The following is a 25020-nucleotide window of genomic DNA, read 5'->3' as shown; positions in this document are numbered from 1 at the left end:
ATAATTCCTCTGCTTCCTTCCTCCATACTAAATTTTATAAAAATTTACTCAGAAGTTCTGAATTCAATCAATGAATTTGCTCCCTTTCTATTAATTTTCGTAATCCCTTGGTTTTGGCTTTATGTAAAATTTCCCAGAATCCCACGACTTCCATAATGATGAGGAAGGGATTGTGATCGGTTAATTCATAGATTGTTTTCCTATTGATAGTTCTGCTTATATTAGCCGAAATTATCGATATTTCGTTCAAAGCCCCCTGATTACTAACACAAACCAATTTCTGACTACGTAGTTCGCTCTCCCATAAATTCATATCCTCGAAACTAGGTGAATGAAAAAATTTCTGCTTACCTATATCATGCGCTATTTATCTGACTTGTGCGGAAAGGTTAAGAATAGAAGAAAATTGAAGAATACGGTCCGGGGGATCTTTGTTCCGAGACACGGGACATGATGTGAGACTATGTTAACTAGTATTAAATAGGCACTATGCGTACACCAAAACTAAGAAATTCCTGCGTTTAACTAATGTGCTTATTAAATTCCGAATTAATATTGAAAATTTAGTTCATAAAAGATCAAGGATTCTACGTTGTTACAAACCTATTTTTAGTCACAGATGGATAGCTGGGAAATTGTAAAAACACCAACAAGCACTGAGTAAACTAAGTATATCATTATTCATTATTAGGTAACGTCAGAGAACCTTTTTGGTAAATATTTAATTATTTCATAGTCAACTTAATGTAAATCCCGCGGTGTATATAAGGATATACACAAAAATAATATTATTTTCCAATGGCAAGAGGCAACTGATTAATTCACTGCAACGAGATGGATCAGAACAAAACTGCTGGTGGGCTGAATAAATTTTTTTATGGATTTTTGGGTGAAATGGGAAAACTAAAAGGTATATAGATTGATATAATACTTAAGGACGTCTCCTCTCTAAGGTGGCAATTTTTCTTGTCGTCTTAAGCAATCGATTTTGAAAAGGTGGCGTAAATTTACCGCACCAATGTTTACCCATTTTGTTAATTTAGGTAATAAATGGATATTGAGAGTATTTGCGGTGTCATTTCTTTGAATCTGTTTCAGTCAGTTATGTAGGTATTGTATTGTATTGTATTCCCAATAAATATTTTTTATGAAATTTTAGGTGTGCCTATTTAAAACAATTACCAATTCATCGCTGCGATAAAATTATCCTGAAACGGCGATAGTGCGTTCAGATTGACACTAGAAGCATAAAAGAAAACGCTATGACATTCCAAATTAATATTGGTGCAGATTATTTATATCTTTTTTCGGGTGTTGGGTATCAAGTCCTAAAAACAACCATTTATAAGCTACTTTCAGCTCCTTATAAACCGATGCGGACATCGATAGCGAGCAATCCGTTCTCCGAAAGCGTCCAGTTTTTCTAAAAAAGATGGCGGTACAGCTTTACAAAGAATGTCTGTTTGACACGCATATTACTCAAGGTTCGAATTTCGACTATTGTTCGAAATCGGCTGGTATATTTCACTTTTTTATCGCCATCAGTCTGGCACGAATATTTGTCTCAAGCCTTGAAAAATATTTTTTACCGATTTTCGAAAATAATCGTTCGTGGACGTTTTACATCAAGAACGACATATTTAAAAATTTGTTGGCAGGGTCCGAATTCAGTTTATACCGTGTTTGCGAAGAGATTTTTTTTTTTGTTTTTTTTTTATTTATTCAATTTTTTTAGTGTCCAACGTACCAAGGCAAATTATTTATTTATAGTATTTTTACGATAAAGATAAGCCAACGAGATCTCTCGAATGTTTGTCCTTAATGATATAAAATAATTAGTTATTTACTATAAACTAACTAAAATTTAAGGAAGACGTTCTCTCATTGCAAAATATTAAACTAACAACACAAATTCACGAAATTTACAACTAGGCGGTGATTTATTTTTTCGTGTGTAAATCACCCGGTGCAAATACAAGCTGCATTTTCCCCAAATATTTTCAATGAAATTCATAGAAATATTGGAGAGAAATAACATTAAAAAGGTTAATTAAAATGGAGCACATACATATGAAAAAGTGATGAGAATTTATTTTTCTTGTCGTTAAGGAATGTGTTTGAATTTCCTTCATTAAAAGTTCCTCTTAATTACTCGAAAGAATTTTGAATATATATGTAAATTTTCAAACTTTTCAAACAAAACAACTTTATAAATTCAAATTAATTAAATCAATGACATTTCAGAGTATCTTAATATACATTCATCTTTTATAAAGTTCAAATCGACTTACAGACCTATGTTCCCGTATAAAATTTGTTCCCTCCCTAACAATTTTTGCTTGTATATCATAATTTGGAGAGGAATATTAGAGGAAAACCCACTTTTATCGTAATTTATGTAATTTCCGTAATAAAACATTTCACTTCTATTTTTTTCAACAGTTTAGTAGGAGGCAATGAAAAAAACGAATTTTGATTTAAGTTTGCATTGGAAAACATTAAATTTCTCAAGATAAATCATTTCAAGAGTAGAAGAAATGTTTTAGAGAAAAGATCATAACAAATTACGAGCAGATTCGGCCAATGAAATTGAACGCACGGTCAATTTATCTTGATAACAATTTAATTGGCTGTAACTTTTTTATTTTTAGAGATACAACAAAACAACAAAATGTAGGGTTAGTAAGCAAGTTTTTTTTAAGTAACGTATAAAACGAAGCACTATCAATTTTCTGACATATAAGCCTAGATCATATTTTTTTCAAACGAAACACCCTGTATATAATATATGTGTTTAATAGAATATCTTATTCCGATTACCATGATGTAACACACTTTATATTTTACTCCACGTTTTTAATAAATTGGCAAAAATAGGAAATTTTTATAAAATTTCAAAACGCGCCGTGACTGACTGCAACAAGAAAAATTATTTACAAATTAAAGTAGAACAAAAACACTAAAAATGACAAGACACATTAAAGTAAAAAATTATTTAACTATTCTAAGTAATGCTGTATGTGACTACCATTTTCCTCAACACATTTCTCATACACTCTAACTGTATGATATCTTGCACTTAGTAACGTTTCCGAATTATCTCTGAACTGATTGAATGCCTCTAAAATCCTTTGCCGAAGTTCCACGACATTATTACAAGGAGTTCTGTGCACGTGATTTTGTATGTGTCCCCAAAAGAAAAAATCCATTAAAATTATGTCGGGGCTGTTGGCTGGCCGATGTTAAAAAAATTTTTAACTTGCACAACATTATGAGGACGGCACCGTCTTGCTGCGATATCATCAACGCTACTGATATATTCTTCTGGCGCTTCTAGTGCTCTAAGAGTTGCAAATAATGATCTCCTGTTGACTTTTAATCTATAAATATCGGACCCAAAATATGCCCATCTATGACACCACACCATACATTAATTGATTGGTATCCCTGAGTTATTATTTCGTTTATTTGTCTAGGATTATTTAAAGACCAATATCGCGTATTTTATCTATTACAACCCTTTCTTGTAGTGAAGAAACTTTTATAAATCCATAAAATATTTTTCAAAAAATTGTTATTCTCATTATGTCTATTTAAAAATCCAAACAAAACTGCATCCACCTTTGACATTGTCCTGCGCTTAGTTTTCGAGTTTTACGAAATATAAATGCATTATATTTATATTCTTTGAACATTGATCCCCTAGTCGTCGTCGTCCCCTTGTTCTTCATATACTCTAGTAAGAGAGGAAACTGGACCTGCTTCATAGAATCCTAATATATTTGCCTCATTTGCTTCATAATTCCGGTATACCTTTTTAGCATTTATTACATTACCGTTTTCTGCAAATTTATTTGCCAGCCTTGGAAATATCTGTTTGGAAGAAGCTCGGCGCTCTGGATAAAGTCTAATATACTGACGACGAGCTGCGCTTGCACTTACACATTATTCGCGGATGCTAAATTCTCGAAAACCCATTTTAACAATAATGACTTGGACAATAATTCAACCATCAACGTTGTTTACTAATACGTCAAACATAAACATATTTTTATTTGTTAGTCAGGGCACCCTTTAAAATTACATAAAAAAATTCGATATAATATAAAGTGTGTTACATCATTGTAATCGAAATAAGATATTCTATTAAATACATATATAATATACACGGTGTTCCGTTAAAAAATATATGATGTAGGCTTGTATGTCAGACAATTAATGGTGTTTTGATTTATACGTCACTTGTAAAAAACTTGGCTACTAACCCTACATTTTGTTTTTGTGTTTACCTTGTGATCTTTAAAAACAAAAAAGTTACAGCCAATTATAATGTTGAACGCATAGTACTGTACTGGTCTTTTCATTTAAAAAAGTAATTAATGAAAAAAAAAGATTTTCATCTGTTATTTAATAATATCTCCAAATTTCATTGCTATATACCGAAATGATTCAAAAATTAGTACGTAATAATCCTTTTCTATAGAACTACCCTCGAAACCGCAACCACTTTTCCAACCGAGAAGTTATTATTGGATGTTTTGATTCTGTAGGAGAGCTTTCGCTAATAGTCCCAAATTTTTCTCAAAACTTCAAACTAATCGCATTATTTTTTGCGTATGCAGGTAATTACCGTAATTGGCCGATTGCGTGCCCGCTGGTTGCTGCTGCTAAAATTTAATTCCTTAATTATTTGTGTTTGCGGCTTTGAAAGACAGCGAACAAGCTTGGTGTTTTTGTTTAATTGGCAGGCATTGTTCGGCTGCTTGTTTGTCGGTTTCCCTTTCCGAATGCAATATACGGTTGAAGCATTTAATTTATCATTAGAGTTACTAACTGAAGTAGTCGGCGGTTTCGCCAGATAAATAACAGAAATGCGCGATTGGATTAACAAAAAAAAACGAATGTAACCGTTACTAATGAAGATGAAGACATGAGGAATTTGCAATGGTACGTCAATTACTATTATATAACGGGCATCATTGGTTTATAAATCACCAATTTCTATGTTTTAGTGGCTTTAGTTGCTTTTAAATGGAGCGCTGCAGGTAATGTTAACAACATCGAATATACATGCTCAGTGATCTTTTTTGGAACGTGATTTAGATTTGTTTATATTATTACCAATTTAAAGAACGTGAAATGCGTCATAATCACCAAATTATTTAAAACTTCGTTAGAATTTATAAAGATCAATGAAGCGACATGAAATTTAAAGGAAATGTTGATTTTGTTGCGCTTGGAGAAAGATATTATCCTCACAGCAGATCGAGTTGATGACTCAACTAAAATGCTCAACAAACCCAACATGGCATCGCATAGCAACTTGCTAGCAGTCTATTCATATTTTGGAGGTGAATTCTTTCGCTTTAACCAAGTTAATGAAAGACACGAAGAACTCTCTACGATGTGCTTAAAGAAAAAGTATCTAACTCTCTCATCAGATTGAAAGCTTTAAAATTGATAAGAGATTATGATTGAGGGAAGGCCTGTCTCCTACAATGGCCTCGTGAGGATAATTGACGATGACAACATTTACATATAAGTTAGTAAAAAGGCTAACATCAATATTGTATACAATGCAATATTTGAATTGGACTACGAAAAGAAGTCATACAATGCTAGGCCTTGTAATTAGGGGCACTCAACCTTTATACCAAACTCTTAGTTTAAAAATATTATTCTTATGTGGTCACCCTACTATAGTAATTGGATTTTCTGTTGAGTGCAGTTATGATGTCTGTTTTTTTTTAACATTCTTTAATTTTATATCGCTATTTTAGACAAATATACTATTTACTCTTTACTACCCATATTTAAATGTATTTGGAAGTGATCTTTCTAGAGATCACAAAAAGTAATAAAAACAAAAATAACAAATTCTGTTCATTATTCATCATAAAATGTATAAAATTCCATCAAAGTGAATATCGAGTCGGTTTACCACAATTCAGTAACTTTATTCCGTTTTGTTGAATACATATTTACAGTTGCGACTACCTTTATAAAACTGCAGATATACTCTTCGAAACTAAAATGGACAACGGCCGTACTTAAAGCTCGCAAAGCGAACGCAATAACAGGCTACGTAATGGCATAAAATGACGCAAGGCAGATGTTTCGCATCGTCAATACCTGCGATTGGCAGGACAACCATTTGTTTAGTTGTCATTGTCGGTGATATGCCATGTCTGGGGCTGTCTTCCGTCTTCATACCGTCAATGATATGGCTATCTGAACATATAAGACAGGTTGTTGATATCGCTGATGGATGTGTCTCCTGATATGTTAATGTGTTGTTATTATATGGTCAATTTGTGATATCCTTACTTTGATGTCGCCGCCAAAGTAAATTCAGATTTTGTGTATCAGATACTTAGCCGGCAGCTCAACGTTTCTACAAAAATTGATGCAGTGATTTTATTACTGTTAGAACAGGCTTTGTTTAAAATATGTGTCATTTAAACAAATATGCCTTTAAGATTGCTCTTGAGGTATTGTTAAAGGTTACAGAATATATATAAGTTGACTCACTCTACCAACCCAGAGGTTCTTATTAAAATTTGGAGATCAAAAGCTAGCTGCGACTCTCATGGGTTATTGTAGCTTACTTCAAAAAATTGAACGTTTTATATTTAAACGATAAGATTAAATATTAAGTTTTCAATTCATTCTGTATGTTATGAAATAGGCGAAGTTTCACAAGGATTTTTAAAAGAGGCTGTTTTGAAATATTGTTTTAATATTTGCCCAACATTTTAGCCATATATCAACTCCTTAGAGTTCCTAATAAATAGATCCTCCAACACATACACATATACTGTCGTGTTTTCAAATTGAATCACTATCAGTTACTAAAAATAATACATACATATTTCACAAGAACACTGGAATAAACATTTTTTAAAGGTAGCCACTGACATATACAAGAGCGCCTTTTGGACAATTAAGGTTTCTATTTCTAAAACTACGGAAAAAACGATACAACACTATTTCGTTTAAAAATTCAAGTTTCACCCTGCACTAAAATATTTATACAAAACGTAAGTACTTGAATTCCTTCTGAATAACAAAAATAAATAGTACCTCATGTAATTAACAAAAGTTATGCATTGTAGATCAATATAGTTTCAAACTGTGTCAATATAATAGTAATAGAACGAGTGCAATATTAAAGTACCAGACCCGCTATCGGCGATTAATATGGCGGTAATATAAGATCACGTCGTATAATAATGTCACAAAAATTGGTATGATTAGTGGAATCATTGGCATAACGATACCTTGTTACGATATAGGCGCAATAAAAAGCATTTCATTATGGGGTCGATTTTACATTTAAATTGCCTTTTAATGACAGTAAAAAAACAGTTCGGACAGTCTCGTTCGGTCAAAGCTAATACCCGGTTCTGCATTTTACATTTTCACTTCCTTTTTGGACAGCATTTTACGAGGGAGATTTGAGAACTACGACATTAATTTTGTTGTCTCAGTATAAAAAATCTACAATCGTACCATATTGCCTGTATATATAGAGATCGATTTCGATGAGTAAGAAATTTTAATTTTTATAATTAAATATATGAATGCTTTAAGACCAATTTCCATAAATTACAATCGATCGCTGAATGACATAATTAACATCGTGTAACATTTAAGCTGCGAGACATTTCTAAATTATTTTAAAAATCATTTTCCTGGCAAGAGACAACATGCAGAATCCCCGTCCCACCAGTTTCAAAAAATTTTAATGATAGGGCTAAATAATATTTTGCTTTTATAAATAATAAATCTCATAAAAATAATAATAATACTGCGCCACTTTTGAGGTAATAATATGGACATAATACTTTCGAAAAACTCAAAACGCGGGCAATACAACATTTATAAAAATGGATAAAATTATAAGCACTCGAAAGAGCTATTATAGTATTTAACATAATTCCAACAGCATGCGACATGAAAAAAATTCTTCGGGTTCAGAAACGTACATATGTTCTTTTTTCCAGATTCCTATTAAATAGGAACAAGAATAATTAGGGTTCACCTGATATCGATTATTCATTTCCCATTCCGGAAAAAAATGGTGCTTCACAAATATTAAATGAAATCATTATTCTGACCATAACTTCATTGTTTATTAACATAATTATCGTTAAAATCAAAAAGGTATTAAGGTATTTACTAGCAGACTATGGCTCAATGCAACAACCCAAAATGTATACTGAATATACAGTTAATTGCTAGAATAACTACATTATTTACTTAGAATCGGCAGGATCGTCATAAAGCTACAAGGCGTCCACACATTATCAGACCTAGTAAGTAATCCATAGGCAAGTTGTTCGTTAAGATGCTTTTATATCGAAAACATAAATGTAAATATAATATATACGTACATTAAATTTAAAAAACAATAAATTTTCAGTATAAAGTATAGTAAATACAATTATGGAAACGTCAAAATTTTCGTGGTGCTCTCTTGTTCCAACAAAATTCAAAGACCAAAGTATTTTCCCATTTTCAGTGGTTGATAAACATCACAACAACACCCTGTATAGCTAAATAAGGAAACAGATCAACCCATTTACCAGAGATAATAAATATTGCTGCTTCCGTTGATTAGGTTTTTTTTTTAATTGTTCGGATAAGGTTGATTGTTTTTGGTGGCAATTATATGTATCGTTAAATATAAATATTCAAATATGTTCACAAATTTGATAAAAATTTTAAAAAATAAATATATAAGCCAATGTGTTTTTATAGTTTGCGCAGTTCGTTTCAAATTGTAACTAAAAAAATGTTCACATTTTCGATCGCTCTTGTGTTTTTAATCAGTCTTTCAACCGCAGTTCCAAGTGAAATTAATAACAAATTTACAAAAACAGGTAGGTTACTAAAAATTTGAAACTTTTATTGCCGGTGTAAACGAGCTATTTTTGAAAATAAAAATGCAAATAAAAAATTGTATGGCTTCTTTTAGTGGCGTCACAGGGAATCGTAGGAACAAGTTATGTTATCACTGCTGTCTGGTATTTTTTGTTGTAGTGTACAAAATAAGTTATGAACCAAAGAAAATTTTTCTTTTTGTTCATTTCGACAGGAAGATATCGGAAAGATTTTGATCAGCAAAAAAATTTTTTTGGTCATTTCGACAGGCAAATGTACATGTACATGTACAAAAGGCATGTACAAATTATAATCTATGAGAATATTTAATGTTACTTGCAACGTAACCTTACCAAAGTGTCTTATTATTTTCAAAACCGACTATTATGTTTAGCTGACCGTTTTTTGGGTTATAATAAATCCCTAAACATTAGGTATTTATGTATATACAATATCCTTCCTCCCTTTTTAATTTGAATGTAATAATTCTCATTAAATTATAATAATAATATAACACGATAACACCTATATTATAAGCAACTCTCTACAGCAAAAATACAACTATAAATTAAGAATATAAATTTAGCGGTCCAACGAGGGAAATTCATCTAAATTATATTTTAATTAATTAAAAATTTAAATGTCGCTTTTAACCAATGATCTTGCGGCATTCAACAATTAACATGGCCGATGATAGATCGTCAATAACTTTGCGTAGATCTTGTTAAATGTTCTGGGAAAACGAATTAAGCGTATCGAAATAGCTGTTTAGAAAGTGCTGTTAGTGGGTGAAATATACAGGCATGCGCGCCTGCGGGTAGCAATTTTTACCGTAGTAGGGCCACTACTACTACATTGGACTATCTACAGTTGACTATTCACATCATTTTTACAAAGTTTCTTTTTAAAATTGTAATCTTAGCATCTTTATGAAAATTCACACGTTTTTTTACAAAATGTTGTAAAATAATTTGAATTTCAAAAATAAAGACCGTTTGTATCGTATTGTTGTTAACAGTTATTATATTGGGGTTATTTTATTTTTAGATTGTGATAAGCCCCATACAACATCCACTTATAACTGTTATGCGTTATTGATACGTTACCACTGGAACAATACTACTAATGAATGCGAAGAAGTAATTTATGGAGGCTGTGGTGGAAGCGCAAACAATTTCAACTCATTAGAAGAATGTGAACTTACAGCGAAACCAATTTGTTCAAACCAATGAAGCAATTTCGTATTCGATATGTTAAATAAAAATAAATATTTGGGATTTACTTTGTACTGCTGTTTAATTATTATTCCTGAGCAGCTATTTTGCGGTGATCCTCTCCAATTTCGAAAATATTCACATAATTGTATATTTCCCTTTGATTTAAATTGAGTATTATGAAATTAACTTTGACTATAACAAATTTTAACTTTCTATCTTCTGGGATTAAAAGCATATTCATTCTATACAATAAAACACTATTCTCACGTTGATGTTGTCGGTAATAATAGTGGACGCGATTTGGATTGCAATCAACACAAAATTAATAATAACAAGCATCATCAATATTTCAAAGATCAATTCGGAAACTAAAAATACCTAGCTATGGAGAAGGTGATAGTAGCCTTCTACTGTTCTGTACTGTACTGTTTTTGGTAGCCCATTCTTTCGCCCTCAGAATCTAGAATGTTCATTGTGACCTTGATAAAACATATACTTTTTTTAAAGAAATACAAACTATTTGGAATAATGTTTTCTTTAGCAATTCTGATACATGAGAGCTCCCTTAAAAAAACTATTAGGCCCTGAAGAAAAACTGTCATTGAGCTATATGTTAAGAAAATATCCAAGAATCCTTGTTGTCGTTAAGCCCACAATACATGTTAAAGCCAGAAGTAAGACGCAAAGAGAAAAGTCGATTTTTGAGTTGTATTGAATGTAAGGATGAATGTAACCTGTTGCGTATCTGTGTCTGTTGTTCAATTTCAATATGAAGAAAAGGCTTTTCACCGAAAGCTCATCACGTGATGTTTGGCAAGAGCTTATTGACACTTATAAGAAAAATATGTGGAAAGTGCATACCAGAAATTACAGCTCTTTATTTTTGAGCCCAACGTATAGGTTTATTTTCCTTTAAATACAATGGCAGCAGCTTATTTTTAATGTTACAAAACTTGTAGAAAAAAATCAAAAATGGGGATGCTACTTGTTTACTCTAGGTATCTCTGGATCTGCTATGATGGAATTTTTCCTTTTAATTCTACCAAAATATCGGAAAATAGACACTACCTACATTAATAAATAGGTATTTGCTTGCTCCTACTTGAATAAGAAATTCAAACTTTACTTTATTCTATAAATTATTGCGATATTATATGCCAAGCATGTTTAAAGGAAGTTGACACAAATAAGATTAAAAAATTTCAAAGTAAATGTATAATAGAATGTACTTAGATTCAGCTACGTTTTGTATTTATATAATATTTAAAATATATAAAAAATTGAATAATTTGTATAATTGTAACATATTGTATAATAATATGACATATAGGTCAGACGTTCACAATATAAATGTTTGCTTACGGGGAATACTTACCCCTTCCAAACACTAGGAGCGATCGGATGTTTTTATAGATTTTGGGCATTAATCGCAAACCACTGGTTAGTGTACTGTGACATTATTCGTATTTTGACATTTGTCAGTTCGCGACAAACCTAAGGATCATACAAAAAGTATAGTATGCAACAGTTGATGAACTTTTTCAAACACTCGTTACGTTCGTTCAAAAACAAACTGGTTTAGCAATCTTGGTTCCTCGAGATCTTTGATCTAAATAATAAACTTGTATTTAAGACGTAAGTTTATGTTTATAAACAATGGTTAAGTAATTATCGTTATGTTCAATGGCGGCCGTCTACATTTTTTTTTGGGTTATGTGGAAGAGCAGATTCTGTTTTTTTTGTTAGACCGGTGAATTGAACCTTGCCTCCTATGGTTATATATTGTATTTTCGCTTAAATGTGAAATAAATAATCTTTATTATGATTATTATTATTATTATTAACCACCGGAATGGCAGAAAAATGCATTTAAAAAATATCGTGCAAATTTCGTTTACTTCAAATCCCATAAAGCCATAAAGGTACTTTTGTTGGCACTAACGAAACCGATTGTCATGGACCACCAGGGCCAGCAAAGTCACAAAATGGAGGGCGGTACCTTTGACATCGATTCATAAAGTTAAGAAGATTAGTCCGCTTTGACAACTTGCGGTAAACAAGGCTAAGTAATTGTTGAGAAAACGTTGTAAACATATATCACCTTTTTGTTGACTATCAGGTAAGGCTCTCCCCATGCACAATGACGTTATAGGGGACACCAAGGTGCTTTGCGGCAGGCGTCAAAAAGAATCCCTAGGAGGTCTCCTGGCGGGAACTAAAATGTACGTATTGTTCCGGAAAAATCGTATGTCGGGTTATTGAGCTCGAAATAAGTCAAATTTATATTTCGCGATGTGGTAATTGATTAATCCTGTCTAGGTCGTCCAAATCACACTTTCGCACTTGGACTTTTTGTGATGATCATTCATATAATTTGGGGATACGATTTTTTAGGAATTTTATAGTTTTATCAAAATCTAATTAGGAAATAAACAAAAATGCAATTCACGATTTAGAGATGCCTAAACACAGATTTCAAATTAATTAAATGATTGAATAAAGTAATGAAAAAATCTATCAGCTAGCAAATCATAGCGGGATAAGATTTAAAAAATGAAGGCTTTTAAGAGAAACGTATTTTTTCTCAACATTAAATTTAGTTTTGGAGAGTAACACGAGGCATCATCTTGCATCGGATTGTTGATAAATCACACTTGTTAACGTTTGATCAATCATCCTTAACTGAAACTCTCTGAACAAGGCAACATTCATTCATTCATTCATTTCATGTAAAATTTTATGGCATAACTTTGCGAAATGACTTTTTGCATATTTTTTGTCAAATTTAGTAGACTAAAAAAAACTTCTCTACCGTTTTGGGTGCAACTTTAACTTGAATGCACATACAATTCATATTCACTTTTATTTTTATAACAATTAAAATTACTTTAGATTCTCTGAAAATGAAAAATGGTTCAATGTAAAGCGAAGGAAATCCCAATAGAAATTTTTGGCTAAAAATGCGGTATATGTTTGTCGGTCAAGTAACACACCAATTTAGGACCCCTGCTAACTGTACCTGTGGTGGTTCTGTGTCGTATTTTCACTTTTGTGAAATTTATTTATTTAGATATATACATTTGGGCGGCGTGGCAGCGGTCTCTATAGCAACGCTTAACTTTTCTCTATTGACGCCAATATTGAATTAGTAGTGGGCGGGTAGGCATTTGTTTTGTCAGTTGGGGAATGGCGTTTATTTTTTCAATGAAATCTGTTCGTGGTAATCTTTCACGGCTTAGTGAAGAGAAAAAATTCCAATAATTCAATTATTTCAGAATGATCGAATTGATGAATTAAACCGTACCAGTCGGAAAATGAGAGCGCGGTATGCAAGTTTCTCAGATATTGGGTACGTTATTTCCCAGCGATAACATGGCTTCGGAAAAAGTGTCCCCTTGAGAATACGCCACGTGCAAATGACAGCTAATACCATTACATCTTATCCTCATCATTCATTGCATCCATCCGCACCCTCGGAAAATTATTGTGCGACAATTTTATGTGGACACGCCTACTTGGTATTGTCGAAATCTACCCCTATATAATAATATAGACAAACCGCAATATTGCTTATGCGGTGCAGAGTTTTTCTATAAGGTCGGTTGAGTTGCGGAAGCTGACGTGTATCTACAGCAACAGCTGGATTAAAAATCAGTATAATCGTTAGATGGTACTTTTGCGAACCGTCGATTATTGATTTACCCTTCTACCTTATCACATTTGCTTTTTACTTTTTGTTTTCTTACGTTGATTTCTTCTATGTTATGTCCGAATTCGAAATAAATGTTTGTGCTACTAAACTTTAAACCAATTGTCTTCTTGGTCTCACGGTAAATGCTTCGTGGTTTTATTAGTCTAAGGAAAATGCTCTTTAACGTGCCGAAAAAATTGATATCAGTTTCATAAAATTCTAGATATCGTGCCTACATCCATATTTCCTTCTAACTATAAGTTTTCTAACGAGTGAAATCAAAAAAAGATTTCTAATAAAAATTATAACTGCTAACCTAATTGGGCAAAAACAATTGTTCTTTCATAATCACTGCGATTTTTCGGGTTGTTAGTGATTATGGCCTGAAAGCCTAAGCAATGATGTGGTTCTTTCATATAGTTAATGATATTGAATTACCTTATCTGCAGCGTAATTTTTTCTGAAGATCTTAATATTGCCAATGACTAGCAAATATTTACATACAAATTGCATAAAACGCACATTTTATTGTTATAAACGTTCAATTGTGTTCTATTTTTTATAATATTTTGAAAAAGAAAAAGCAGAAAGAAACCATGTTCGCTCAGTGACTTGGAAAACGCAGAATTAATAAAAGTTAGCTAGCTAATTGCTATTAAGTTGTTTTTTGAATTCTTTGAATTGAATTTTGAAGGTCCAGAGATAATTTTTTACATTTATTTTAAGACCATAATAAATAATTTTTATATTTGAGAAAAGTTTAGGCAAGTGCAACATTGTCATCTCTTACCAAAACAAATATCAACGTTAGAATTTAAAATGAAAAAAAAATGTTTTTTACAAAAATTAGAAAAGTGAATATACACAGAAGAATCAAGTTTGGTTTTGAGGTTTTTACCTTACAAAAAACAAATTGAAATATCTTTGTTTTTTGAGACAACGAATTTTCCTGCCAGCAATTTTTCCGGTATATTTTTGACAAGTTAGCTGAAAATAGAAGCGTCTGGCTTATCCTAAGGATGAAAAAGAGCGATGCATTCGCGGTTATTTCCTGGGATCGTGTTATCATTCAATTGAGGTGGATGAGCTTAATTACCATAACATAATTTATCGAAATCGAATGTAGAAATTAAAAATAACCTTTTAGTTAATTTTTAACATGTGTAGACATTTCATTGTCCTATAGCGATAATAATTGTGTTTCAAAAACCATCAAAATATAATTCATCAAAATGGCAATCGCAAATTCAACATTACTTGCGTTAATTTTTTTCGTTATAACTTCTAGATTCAATTGGCTACACTGTCAGAATATTTTCCGATAAACAACCATGTATTCAATCTCCTAAATTGTCCTTGAACAAAGGCCAAAAGAAACAATCAATGACCATAAAAGCCGCTGCTCTTATAGTAAGTTTTGATCTTGCCGACAGGCAAGACGTGTTAAATGGATTTCACGAGGGAAGCACCATTCTATCCAACAGAAATAATTCATCGGTTTTTTGACACAATTAGTTGCGTGAAAATTATACGATTACGCCAAAATGAAGGCACGTATTGAAAAATATCTGATTGACTTTAAAATTTTTTGTAAGTATTAGTTCTTCGTCTGCGGGAAATTAGACGTTAGAAAAAAGAATACAAGAACGTTTCAATAACAAATTAAAAGCGATGTTGAATTCTTCTTCCACAGGCTACTGTACTATGTAATCAATTCTTCTCCAACTAAAAATCTCAGAATCTATAGAAATCTATAAGCAACCAAAAAGTCTTAACCGTGACTCAGGTCTTTACCTTTCACCAATATGGGAATCTCATCCCAGACAACGTTCATGCTCCTCGTTTAGCTCCTCAGTTAAGCTCTGAAGAAGCCAACAGGATGATTGGCGAAAAGTCAACAAGTTGGATTCGACAACCGACACAGGAAGAATCCGGAAGATTTGTAAGTAGTAGTGATATTGAATTTTGATATAGAAATAAGAAAAATATAAAAATATTGCTAAAGCGCTTTTTTTGCTGGCAGTCCTCAACAAATACGTAACCCTGAAAAACTGGAAAACGTCAATCCGAGTCGAGTTTTTTTTTTTTGGTCGCTAATAGTGTTTCCGAAGAGAATATTTTAAGGATTTAAAATTCTTCGAGTACAGTAGGCATTTCTGTTCTGTTATTGGGTGCAGAGTTTAGCACGGCCTTTAAAAGCGTAAATTTCTAAAATATCTTTTGATAAATGCGACAGGTGTTCAATTGTACTTTTTTTTCAATTAAACAACAACATTTTACTTAAGACAAAAATGTAATACTTTTTTTTTCATAATCACTATATATTTTACTTCCATATTAAATTAGAGTACTAAATTTTTATAATAATTCTTATTTACTTACTCAGTAATTTGATTATTGGTTGAGTGGTGTAAATAAAATAAAATAAAAGTAATGCAAATTTAAATCAAATAGTTCCGTTAAGTTGGCAAATAGTATACTATGCCAAAAGTGTGGTAAACGGCATTGGAGTCACGAGTTTATTTGGCACAAGCGGAGCGAGCGGTTTAATTAACGAGTAACTTGAAAAGTTTACCCAACATGTTGCATGCTATGCTTCTTCTACGACCGTTAATTTTTGGGTACATTTTTGCAAATCAAAACGAATACATTCATTGACATGACCATCAGAATTGACAAACGTCAAAATTCAAGCCGTGCGGTAAAATCTTCGAAAACATCCAATTGCTGCCAAACCTGAGCGGTAATATCTCGGAAATGTCCGAAGGGGCTCGGATCCGTGGGACAAGGAACTCACATGGTACAGTGACGCTTTCCGCACGCTAGATCGGTGTGTAACTAGGTATTTTACAGAAGGGAGTAGAAAAGATAAATTTATTACAACGAAACAAAATATCTTGGAAGCATTGACACCTTTTTTATTTAGAGAACTTTTTTGTAAATTAAACACTCGCATTATATCTGACACAAATTGAGTTTTTTGTACAAGGTTTTGATGACAACAGGAATAATGTGATTTACATTATTTTTACTTTTATGCCGTGAAAATTTGCAACATTGTAGAGCTGCATCGTTCTCACTTAAAAACTTAATTTCACCCAAGCCCAACCCTGCCTAAAAATCCAGCAACTCAGAAATTTGCGCCATCATCAAATAGTAATGAAATAATCGTTTCCGCTTCATCTGTTTGGATTTACCCGAGCAAAATAAAAAGCTCCGGGACTATACCTAATTGCCGATTGCCCCGACAGCCCGCGGAAAAATGGACGACAAGATGACGGCATTGAAAACCTTTCAAGAACATTTTTATTCAAAGGACACCGACAACCTTTTTTTTAAATGAAACAATCCGATATATCTCATACAAATTGAGTTTTTTTTTATAAGCTTTTAATGACATTTCCGAAGTATGGGTAACTGCGCAGTTGTTTCACTTTGAAACGTTATTAACTATATAATTTTTTTTTAAATTTGCTAAATATGATCGTTATGTGTTTATCATAATAATTTTGACTTACTAATCACCTAATAATACAAATTTCAGCATTGTCAATGTTGAGTTTATGGTTACATATTGAATACAGAAAATAAACAACGAACTTGATTACATTTTCTTTTCAAGATATACAAATTACAAAAAATAAGTGATGACAGAAAGAATTATAGGGATTGCAAAAAATAACAATAAGAAAGTGTAAGTGTTTTTGAAGTGTTTTTCAAGTCGTCTTAAATATTATTAAAAAGGAAAATTATATGTATGTGTGTAGGTACATTTATATTTTTTGAGTTTCGCCATTGTTGATTTGTGGTCAACTTCAATGTTACTGGCTTTTAAAAATGAATAATGATTATGGGCAAAACAAAAAAAAACATAGTTTTCTAAACCTGCCTACAGGCTAACATGAGTTAAAATTAATATTTTATCTACAACTACATATGCGTTATTGATACGTTACCACTGGAACAATACTACTAATGAATGCGAAGAAGTAATTTATGGAGGCTGTGGTGGAAGCGCAAACAATTTCAACTCATTAGAAGAATGTGAACTTACAGCGAAACCAATTTGTTCAAACCAATGAAGCAATTTCGTATTCGATATGTTAAATAAAAATAAATATTTGGGATTTACTTTGTACTGCTGTTTAATTATTATTCCTGAGCAGCTATTTTGCGGTGATCCTCTCCAATTTCGAAAATATTCACATAATTGTATATTTCCCTTTGATTTAAATTGAGTATTATGAAATTAACTTTGACTATAACAAATTTTAACTTTCTATCTTCTGGGATTAAAAGCATATTCATTCTATACAATAAAACACTATTCTCACGTTGATGTTGTCGGTAATAATAGTGGACGCGATTTGGATTGCAATCAACACAAAATTAATAATAACAAGCATCATCAATATTTCAAAGATCAATTCGGAAACTAAAAATACCTAGCTATGGAGAAGGTGATAGTAGCCTTCTACTGTTCTGTACTGTACTGTTTTTGGTAGCCCATTCTTTCGCCCTCAGAATCTAGAATGTTCATTGTGACCTTGATAAAACATATACTTTTTTTAAAGAAATACAAACTATTTGGAATAATGTTTTCTTTAGCAATTCTGATACATGAGAGCTCCCTTAAAAAAACTATTAGGCCCTGAAGAAAAACTGTCATTGAGCTATATGTTAAGAAAATATCCAAGAATCCTTGTTGTCGTTAAGCCCACAATACATGTTAAAGCCAGAAGTAAGACGCAAAGAGAAAAGTCGATTTTTGAGTTGTATTGAATGTAAGGATGAATGTAACCTGTTGCGTATCTGTGTCTGTTGTTCAATTTCAATATGAAGAAAAGGCTTTTCACCGAAAGCTCATCACGTGATGTTTGGCAAGAGCTTATTGACACTTATAAGAAAAATATGTGGAAAGTGCATACCAGAAATTACAGCTCTTTATTTTTGAGCCCAACGTATAGGTTTATTTTCCTTTAAATACAATGGCAGCAGCTTATTTTTAATGTTACAAAACTTGTAGAAAAAAATCAAAAATGGGGATGCTACTTGTTTACTCTAGGTATCTCTGGATCTGCTATGATGGAATTTTTCCTTTTAATTCTACCAAAATATCGGAAAATAGACACTACCTACATTAATAAATAGGTATTTGCTTGCTCCTACTTGAATAAGAAATTCAAACTTTACTTTATTCTATAAATTATTGCGATATTATATGCCAAGCATGTTTAAAGGAAGTTGACACAAATAAGATTAAAAAATTTCAAAGTAAATGTATAATAGAATGTACTTAGATTCAGCTACGTTTTGTATTTATATAATATTTAAAATATATAAAAAATTGAATAATTTGTATAATTGTAACATATTGTATAATAATATGACATATAGGTCAGACGTTCACAATATAAATGTTTGCTTACGGGGAATACTTACCCCTTCCAAACACTAGGAGCGATCGGATGTTTTTATAGATTTTGGGCATTAATCGCAAACCACTGGTTAGTGTACTGTGACATTATTCGTATTTTGACATTTGTCAGTTCGCGACAAACCTAAGGATCATACAAAAAGTATAGTATGCAACAGTTGATGAACTTTTTCAAACACTCGTTACGTTCGTTCAAAAACAAACTGGTTTAGCAATCTTGGTTCCTCGAGATCTTTGATCTAAATAATAAACTTGTATTTAAGACGTAAGTTTATGTTTATAAACAATGGTTAAGTAATTATCGTTATGTTCAATGGCGGCCGTCTACATTTTTTTTTGGGTTATGTGGAAGAGCAGATTCTGTTTTTTTTGTTAGACCGGTGAATTGAACCTTGCCTCCTATGGTTATATATTGTATTTTCGCTTAAATGTGAAATAAATAATCTTTATTATGATTATTATTATTATTATTAACCACCGGAATGGCAGAAAAATGCATTTAAAAAATATCGTGCAAATTTCGTTTACTTCAAATCCCATAAAGCCATAAAGGTACTTTTGTTGGCACTAACGAAACCGATTGTCATGGACCACCAGGGCCAGCAAAGTCACAAAATGGAGGGCGGTACCTTTGACATCGATTCATAAAGTTAAGAAGATTAGTCCGCTTTGACAACTTGCGGTAAACAAGGCTAAGTAATTGTTGAGAAAACGTTGTAAACATATATCACCTTTTTGTTGACTATCAGGTAAGGCTCTCCCCATGCACAATGACGTTATAGGGGACACCAAGGTGCTTTGCGGCAGGCGTCAAAAAGAATCCCTAGGAGGTCTCCTGGCGGGAACTAAAATGTACGTATTGTTCCGGAAAAATCGTATGTCGGGTTATTGAGCTCGAAATAAGTCAAATTTATATTTCGCGATGTGGTAATTGATTAATCCTGTCTAGGTCGTCCAAATCACACTTTCGCACTTGGACTTTTTGTGATGATCATTCATATAATTTGGGGATACGATTTTTTAGGAATTTTATAGTTTTATCAAAATCTAATTAGGAAATAAACAAAAATGCAATTCACGATTTAGAGATGCCTAAACACAGATTTCAAATTAATTAAATGATTGAATAAAGTAATGAAAAAATCTATCAGCTAGCAAATCATAGCGGGATAAGATTTAAAAAATGAAGGCTTTTAAGAGAAACGTATTTTTTCTCAACATTAAATTTAGTTTTGGAGAGTAACACGAGGCATCATCTTGCATCGGATTGTTGATAAATCACACTTGTTAACGTTTGATCAATCATCCTTAACTGAAACTCTCTGAACAAGGCAACATTCATTCATTCATTCATTTCATGTAAAATTTTATGGCATAACTTTGCGAAATGACTTTTTGCATATTTTTTGTCAAATTTAGTAGACTAAAAAAAACTTCTCTACCGTTTTGGGTGCAACTTTAACTTGAATGCACATACAATTCATATTCACTTTTATTTTTATAACAATTAAAATTACTTTAGATTCTCTGAAAATGAAAAATGGTTCAATGTAAAGCGAAGGAAATCCCAATAGAAATTTTTGGCTAAAAATGCGGTATATGTTTGTCGGTCAAGTAACACACCAATTTAGGACCCCTGCTAACTGTACCTGTGGTGGTTCTGTGTCGTATTTTCACTTTTGTGAAATTTATTTATTTAGATATATACATTTGGGCGGCGTGGCAGCGGTCTCTATAGCAACGCTTAACTTTTCTCTATTGACGCCAATATTGAATTAGTAGTGGGCGGGTAGGCATTTGTTTTGTCAGTTGGGGAATGGCGTTTATTTTTTCAATGAAATCTGTTCGTGGTAATCTTTCACGGCTTAGTGAAGAGAAAAAATTCCAATAATTCAATTATTTCAGAATGATCGAATTGATGAATTAAACCGTACCAGTCGGAAAATGAGAGCGCGGTATGCAAGTTTCTCAGATATTGGGTACGTTATTTCCCAGCGATAACATGGCTTCGGAAAAAGTGTCCCCTTGAGAATACGCCACGTGCAAATGACAGCTAATACCATTACATCTTATCCTCATCATTCATTGCATCCATCCGCACCCTCGGAAAATTATTGTGCGACAATTTTATGTGGACACGCCTACTTGGTATTGTCGAAATCTACCCCTATATAATAATATAGACAAACCGCAATATTGCTTATGCGGTGCAGAGTTTTTCTATAAGGTCGGTTGAGTTGCGGAAGCTGACGTGTATCTACAGCAACAGCTGGATTAAAAATCAGTATAATCGTTAGATGGTACTTTTGCGAACCGTCGATTATTGATTTACCCTTCTACCTTATCACATTTGCTTTTTACTTTTTGTTTTCTTACGTTGATTTCTTCTATGTTATGTCCGAATTCGAAATAAATGTTTGTGCTACTAAACTTTAAACCAATTGTCTTCTTGGTCTCACGGTAAATGCTTCGTGGTTTTATTAGTCTAAGGAAAATGCTCTTTAACGTGCCGAAAAAATTGATATCAGTTTCATAAAATTCTAGATATCGTGCCTACATCCATATTTCCTTCTAACTATAAGTTTTCTAACGAGTGAAATCAAAAAAAGATTTCTAATAAAAATTATAACTGCTAACCTAATTGGGCAAAAACAATTGTTCTTTCATAATCACTGCGATTTTTCGGGTTGTTAGTGATTATGGCCTGAAAGCCTAAGCAATGATGTGGTTCTTTCATATAGTTAATGATATTGAATTACCTTATCTGCAGCGTAATTTTTTCTGAAGATCTTAATATTGCCAATGACTAGCAAATATTTACATACAAATTGCATAAAACGCACATTTTATTGTTATAAACGTTCAATTGTGTTCTATTTTTTATAATATTTTGAAAAAGAAAAAGCAGAAAGAAACCATGTTCGCTCAGTGACTTGGAAAACGCAGAATTAATAAAAGTTAGCTAGCTAATTGCTATTAAGTTGTTTTTTGAATTCTTTGAATTGAATTTTGAAGGTCCAGAGATAATTTTTTACATTTATTTTAAGACCATAATAAATAATTTTTATATTTGAGAAAAGTTTAGGCAAGTGCAACATTGTCATCTCTTACCAAAACAAATATCAACGTTAGAATTTAAAATGAAAAAAAAATGTTTTTTACAAAAATTAGAAAAGTGAATATACACAGAAGAATCAAGTTTGGTTTTGAGGTTTTTACCTTACAAAAAACAAATTGAAATATCTTTGTTTTTTGAGACAACGAATTTTCCTGCCAGCAATTTTTCCGGTATATTTTTGACAAGTTAGCTGAAAATAGAAGCGTCTGGCTTATCCTAAGGATGAAAAAGAGCGATGCATTCGCGGTTATTTCCTGGGATCGTGTTATCATTCAATTGAGGTGGATGAGCTTAATTACCATAACATAATTTATCGAAATCGAATGTAGAAATTAAAAATAACCTTTTAGTTAATTTTTAACATGTGTAGACATTTCATTGTCCTATAGCGATAATAATTGTGTTTCAAAAACCATCAAAATATAATTCATCAAAATGGCAATCGCAAATTCAACATTACTTGCGTTAATTTTTTTCGTTATAACTTCTAGATTCAATTGGCTACACTGTCAGAATATTTTCCGATAAACAACCATGTATTCAATCTCCTAAATTGTCCTTGAACAAAGGCCAAAAGAAACAATCAATGACCATAAAAGCCGCTGCTCTTATAGTAAGTTTTGATCTTGCCGACAGGCAAGACGTGTTAAATGGATTTCACGAGGGAAGCACCATTCTATCCAACAGAAATAATTCATCGGTTTTTTGACACAATTAGTTGCGTGAAAATTATACGATTACGCCAAAATGAAGGCACGTATTGAAAAATATCTGATTGACTTTAAAATTTTTTGTAAGTATTAGTTCTTCGTCTGCGGGAAATTAGACGTTAGAAAAAAGAATACAAGAACGTTTCAATAACAAATTAAAAGCGATGTTGAATTCTTCTTCCACAGGCTACTGTACTATGTAATCAATTCTTCTCCAACTAAAAATCTCAGAATCTATAGAAATCTATAAGCAACCAAAAAGTCTTAACCGTGACTCAGGTCTTTACCTTTCACCAATATGGGAATCTCATCCCAGACAACGTTCATGCTCCTCGTTTAGCTCCTCAGTTAAGCTCTGAAGAAGCCAACAGGATGATTGGCGAAAAGTCAACAAGTTGGATTCGACAACCGACACAGGAAGAATCCGGAAGATTTGTAAGTAGTAGTGATATTGAATTTTGATATAGAAATAAGAAAAATATAAAAATATTGCTAAAGCGCTTTTTTTGCTGGCAGTCCTCAACAAATACGTAACCCTGAAAAACTGGAAAACGTCAATCCGAGTCGAGTTTTTTTTTTTTGGTCGCTAATAGTGTTTCCGAAGAGAATATTTTAAGGATTTAAAATTCTTCGAGTACAGTAGGCATTTCTGTTCTGTTATTGGGTGCAGAGTTTAGCACGGCCTTTAAAAGCGTAAATTTCTAAAATATCTTTTGATAAATGCGACAGGTGTTCAATTGTACTTTTTTTTCAATTAAACAACAACATTTTACTTAAGACAAAAATGTAATACTTTTTTTTTCATAATCACTATATATTTTACTTCCATATTAAATTAGAGTACTAAATTTTTATAATAATTCTTATTTACTTACTCAGTAATTTGATTATTGGTTGAGTGGTGTAAATAAAATAAAATAAAAGTAATGCAAATTTAAATCAAATAGTTCCGTTAAGTTGGCAAATAGTATACTATGCCAAAAGTGTGGTAAACGGCATTGGAGTCACGAGTTTATTTGGCACAAGCGGAGCGAGCGGTTTAATTAACGAGTAACTTGAAAAGTTTACCCAACATGTTGCATGCTATGCTTCTTCTACGACCGTTAATTTTTGGGTACATTTTTGCAAATCAAAACGAATACATTCATTGACATGACCATCAGAATTGACAAACGTCAAAATTCAAGCCGTGCGGTAAAATCTTCGAAAACATCCAATTGCTGCCAAACCTGAGCGGTAATATCTCGGAAATGTCCGAAGGGGCTCGGATCCGTGGGACAAGGAACTCACATGGTACAGTGACGCTTTCCGCACGCTAGATCGGTGTGTAACTAGGTATTTTACAGAAGGGAGTAGAAAAGATAAATTTATTACAACGAAACAAAATATCTTGGAAGCATTGACACCTTTTTTATTTAGAGAACTTTTTTGTAAATTAAACACTCGCATTATATCTGACACAAATTGAGTTTTTTGTACAAGGTTTTGATGACAACAGGAATAATGTGATTTACATTATTTTTACTTTTATGCCGTGAAAATTTGCAACATTGTAGAGCTGCATCGTTCTCACTTAAAAACTTAATTTCACCCAAGCCCAACCCTGCCTAAAAATCCAGCAACTCAGAAATTTGCGCCATCATCAAATAGTAATGAAATAATCGTTTCCGCTTCATCTGTTTGGATTTACCCGAGCAAAATAAAAAGCTCCGGGACTATACCTAATTGCCGATTGCCCCGACAGCCCGCGGAAAAATGGACGACAAGATGACGGCATTGAAAACCTTTCAAGAACATTTTTATTCAAAGGACACCGACAACCTTTTTTTTAAATGAAACAATCCGATATATCTCATACAAATTGAGTTTTTTTTTATAAGCTTTTAATGACATTTCCGAAGTATGGGTAACTGCGCAGTTGTTTCACTTTGAAACGTTATTAACTATATAATTTTTTTTTA

At 32.3% G+C, this 25020-nt stretch overlaps 1 protein-coding gene across 7 annotated transcripts in view; it reads left to right on the top strand.

Annotated features, from left to right (window-relative positions):
- LOC132708097 (kappaPI-actitoxin-Avd3d-like) overlaps nt 1-10157 on the top strand; it is a 91281-nt gene extending 81124 nt beyond the window's left edge. Inside the window, exons 1-4 of one of the 7 annotated variants that reach the window (XR_009619829.1) lie at nt 4742-4947; nt 5013-7548; nt 8186-8318; nt 9934-10054. Coding sequence is in view for 1 of the 7 variants with exons in the window: in XM_060680214.1 (XP_060536197.1) it covers nt 9934-10118 (185 nt within the window). In the remaining 6 variants the exon portion in view is untranslated. The other 6 variants (XR_009619828.1, XR_009619826.1, XR_009619827.1 and 3 more) reach the window with 6 other exon arrangements.
- The last annotated feature ends 14863 nt before the right edge of the window (nt 10158-25020 follow it).

This window comes from Cylas formicarius, unplaced genomic scaffold, assembly GCF_029955315.1.
Source record: "Cylas formicarius isolate icCylForm1 unplaced genomic scaffold, icCylForm1.1 PGA_scaffold_10__41_contigs__length_53128322, whole genome shotgun sequence".
Taxonomy (NCBI): domain Eukaryota; kingdom Metazoa; phylum Arthropoda; class Insecta; order Coleoptera; family Brentidae; genus Cylas; species Cylas formicarius.
This window is presented reverse-complemented; position numbering and strand designations above follow the sequence as displayed.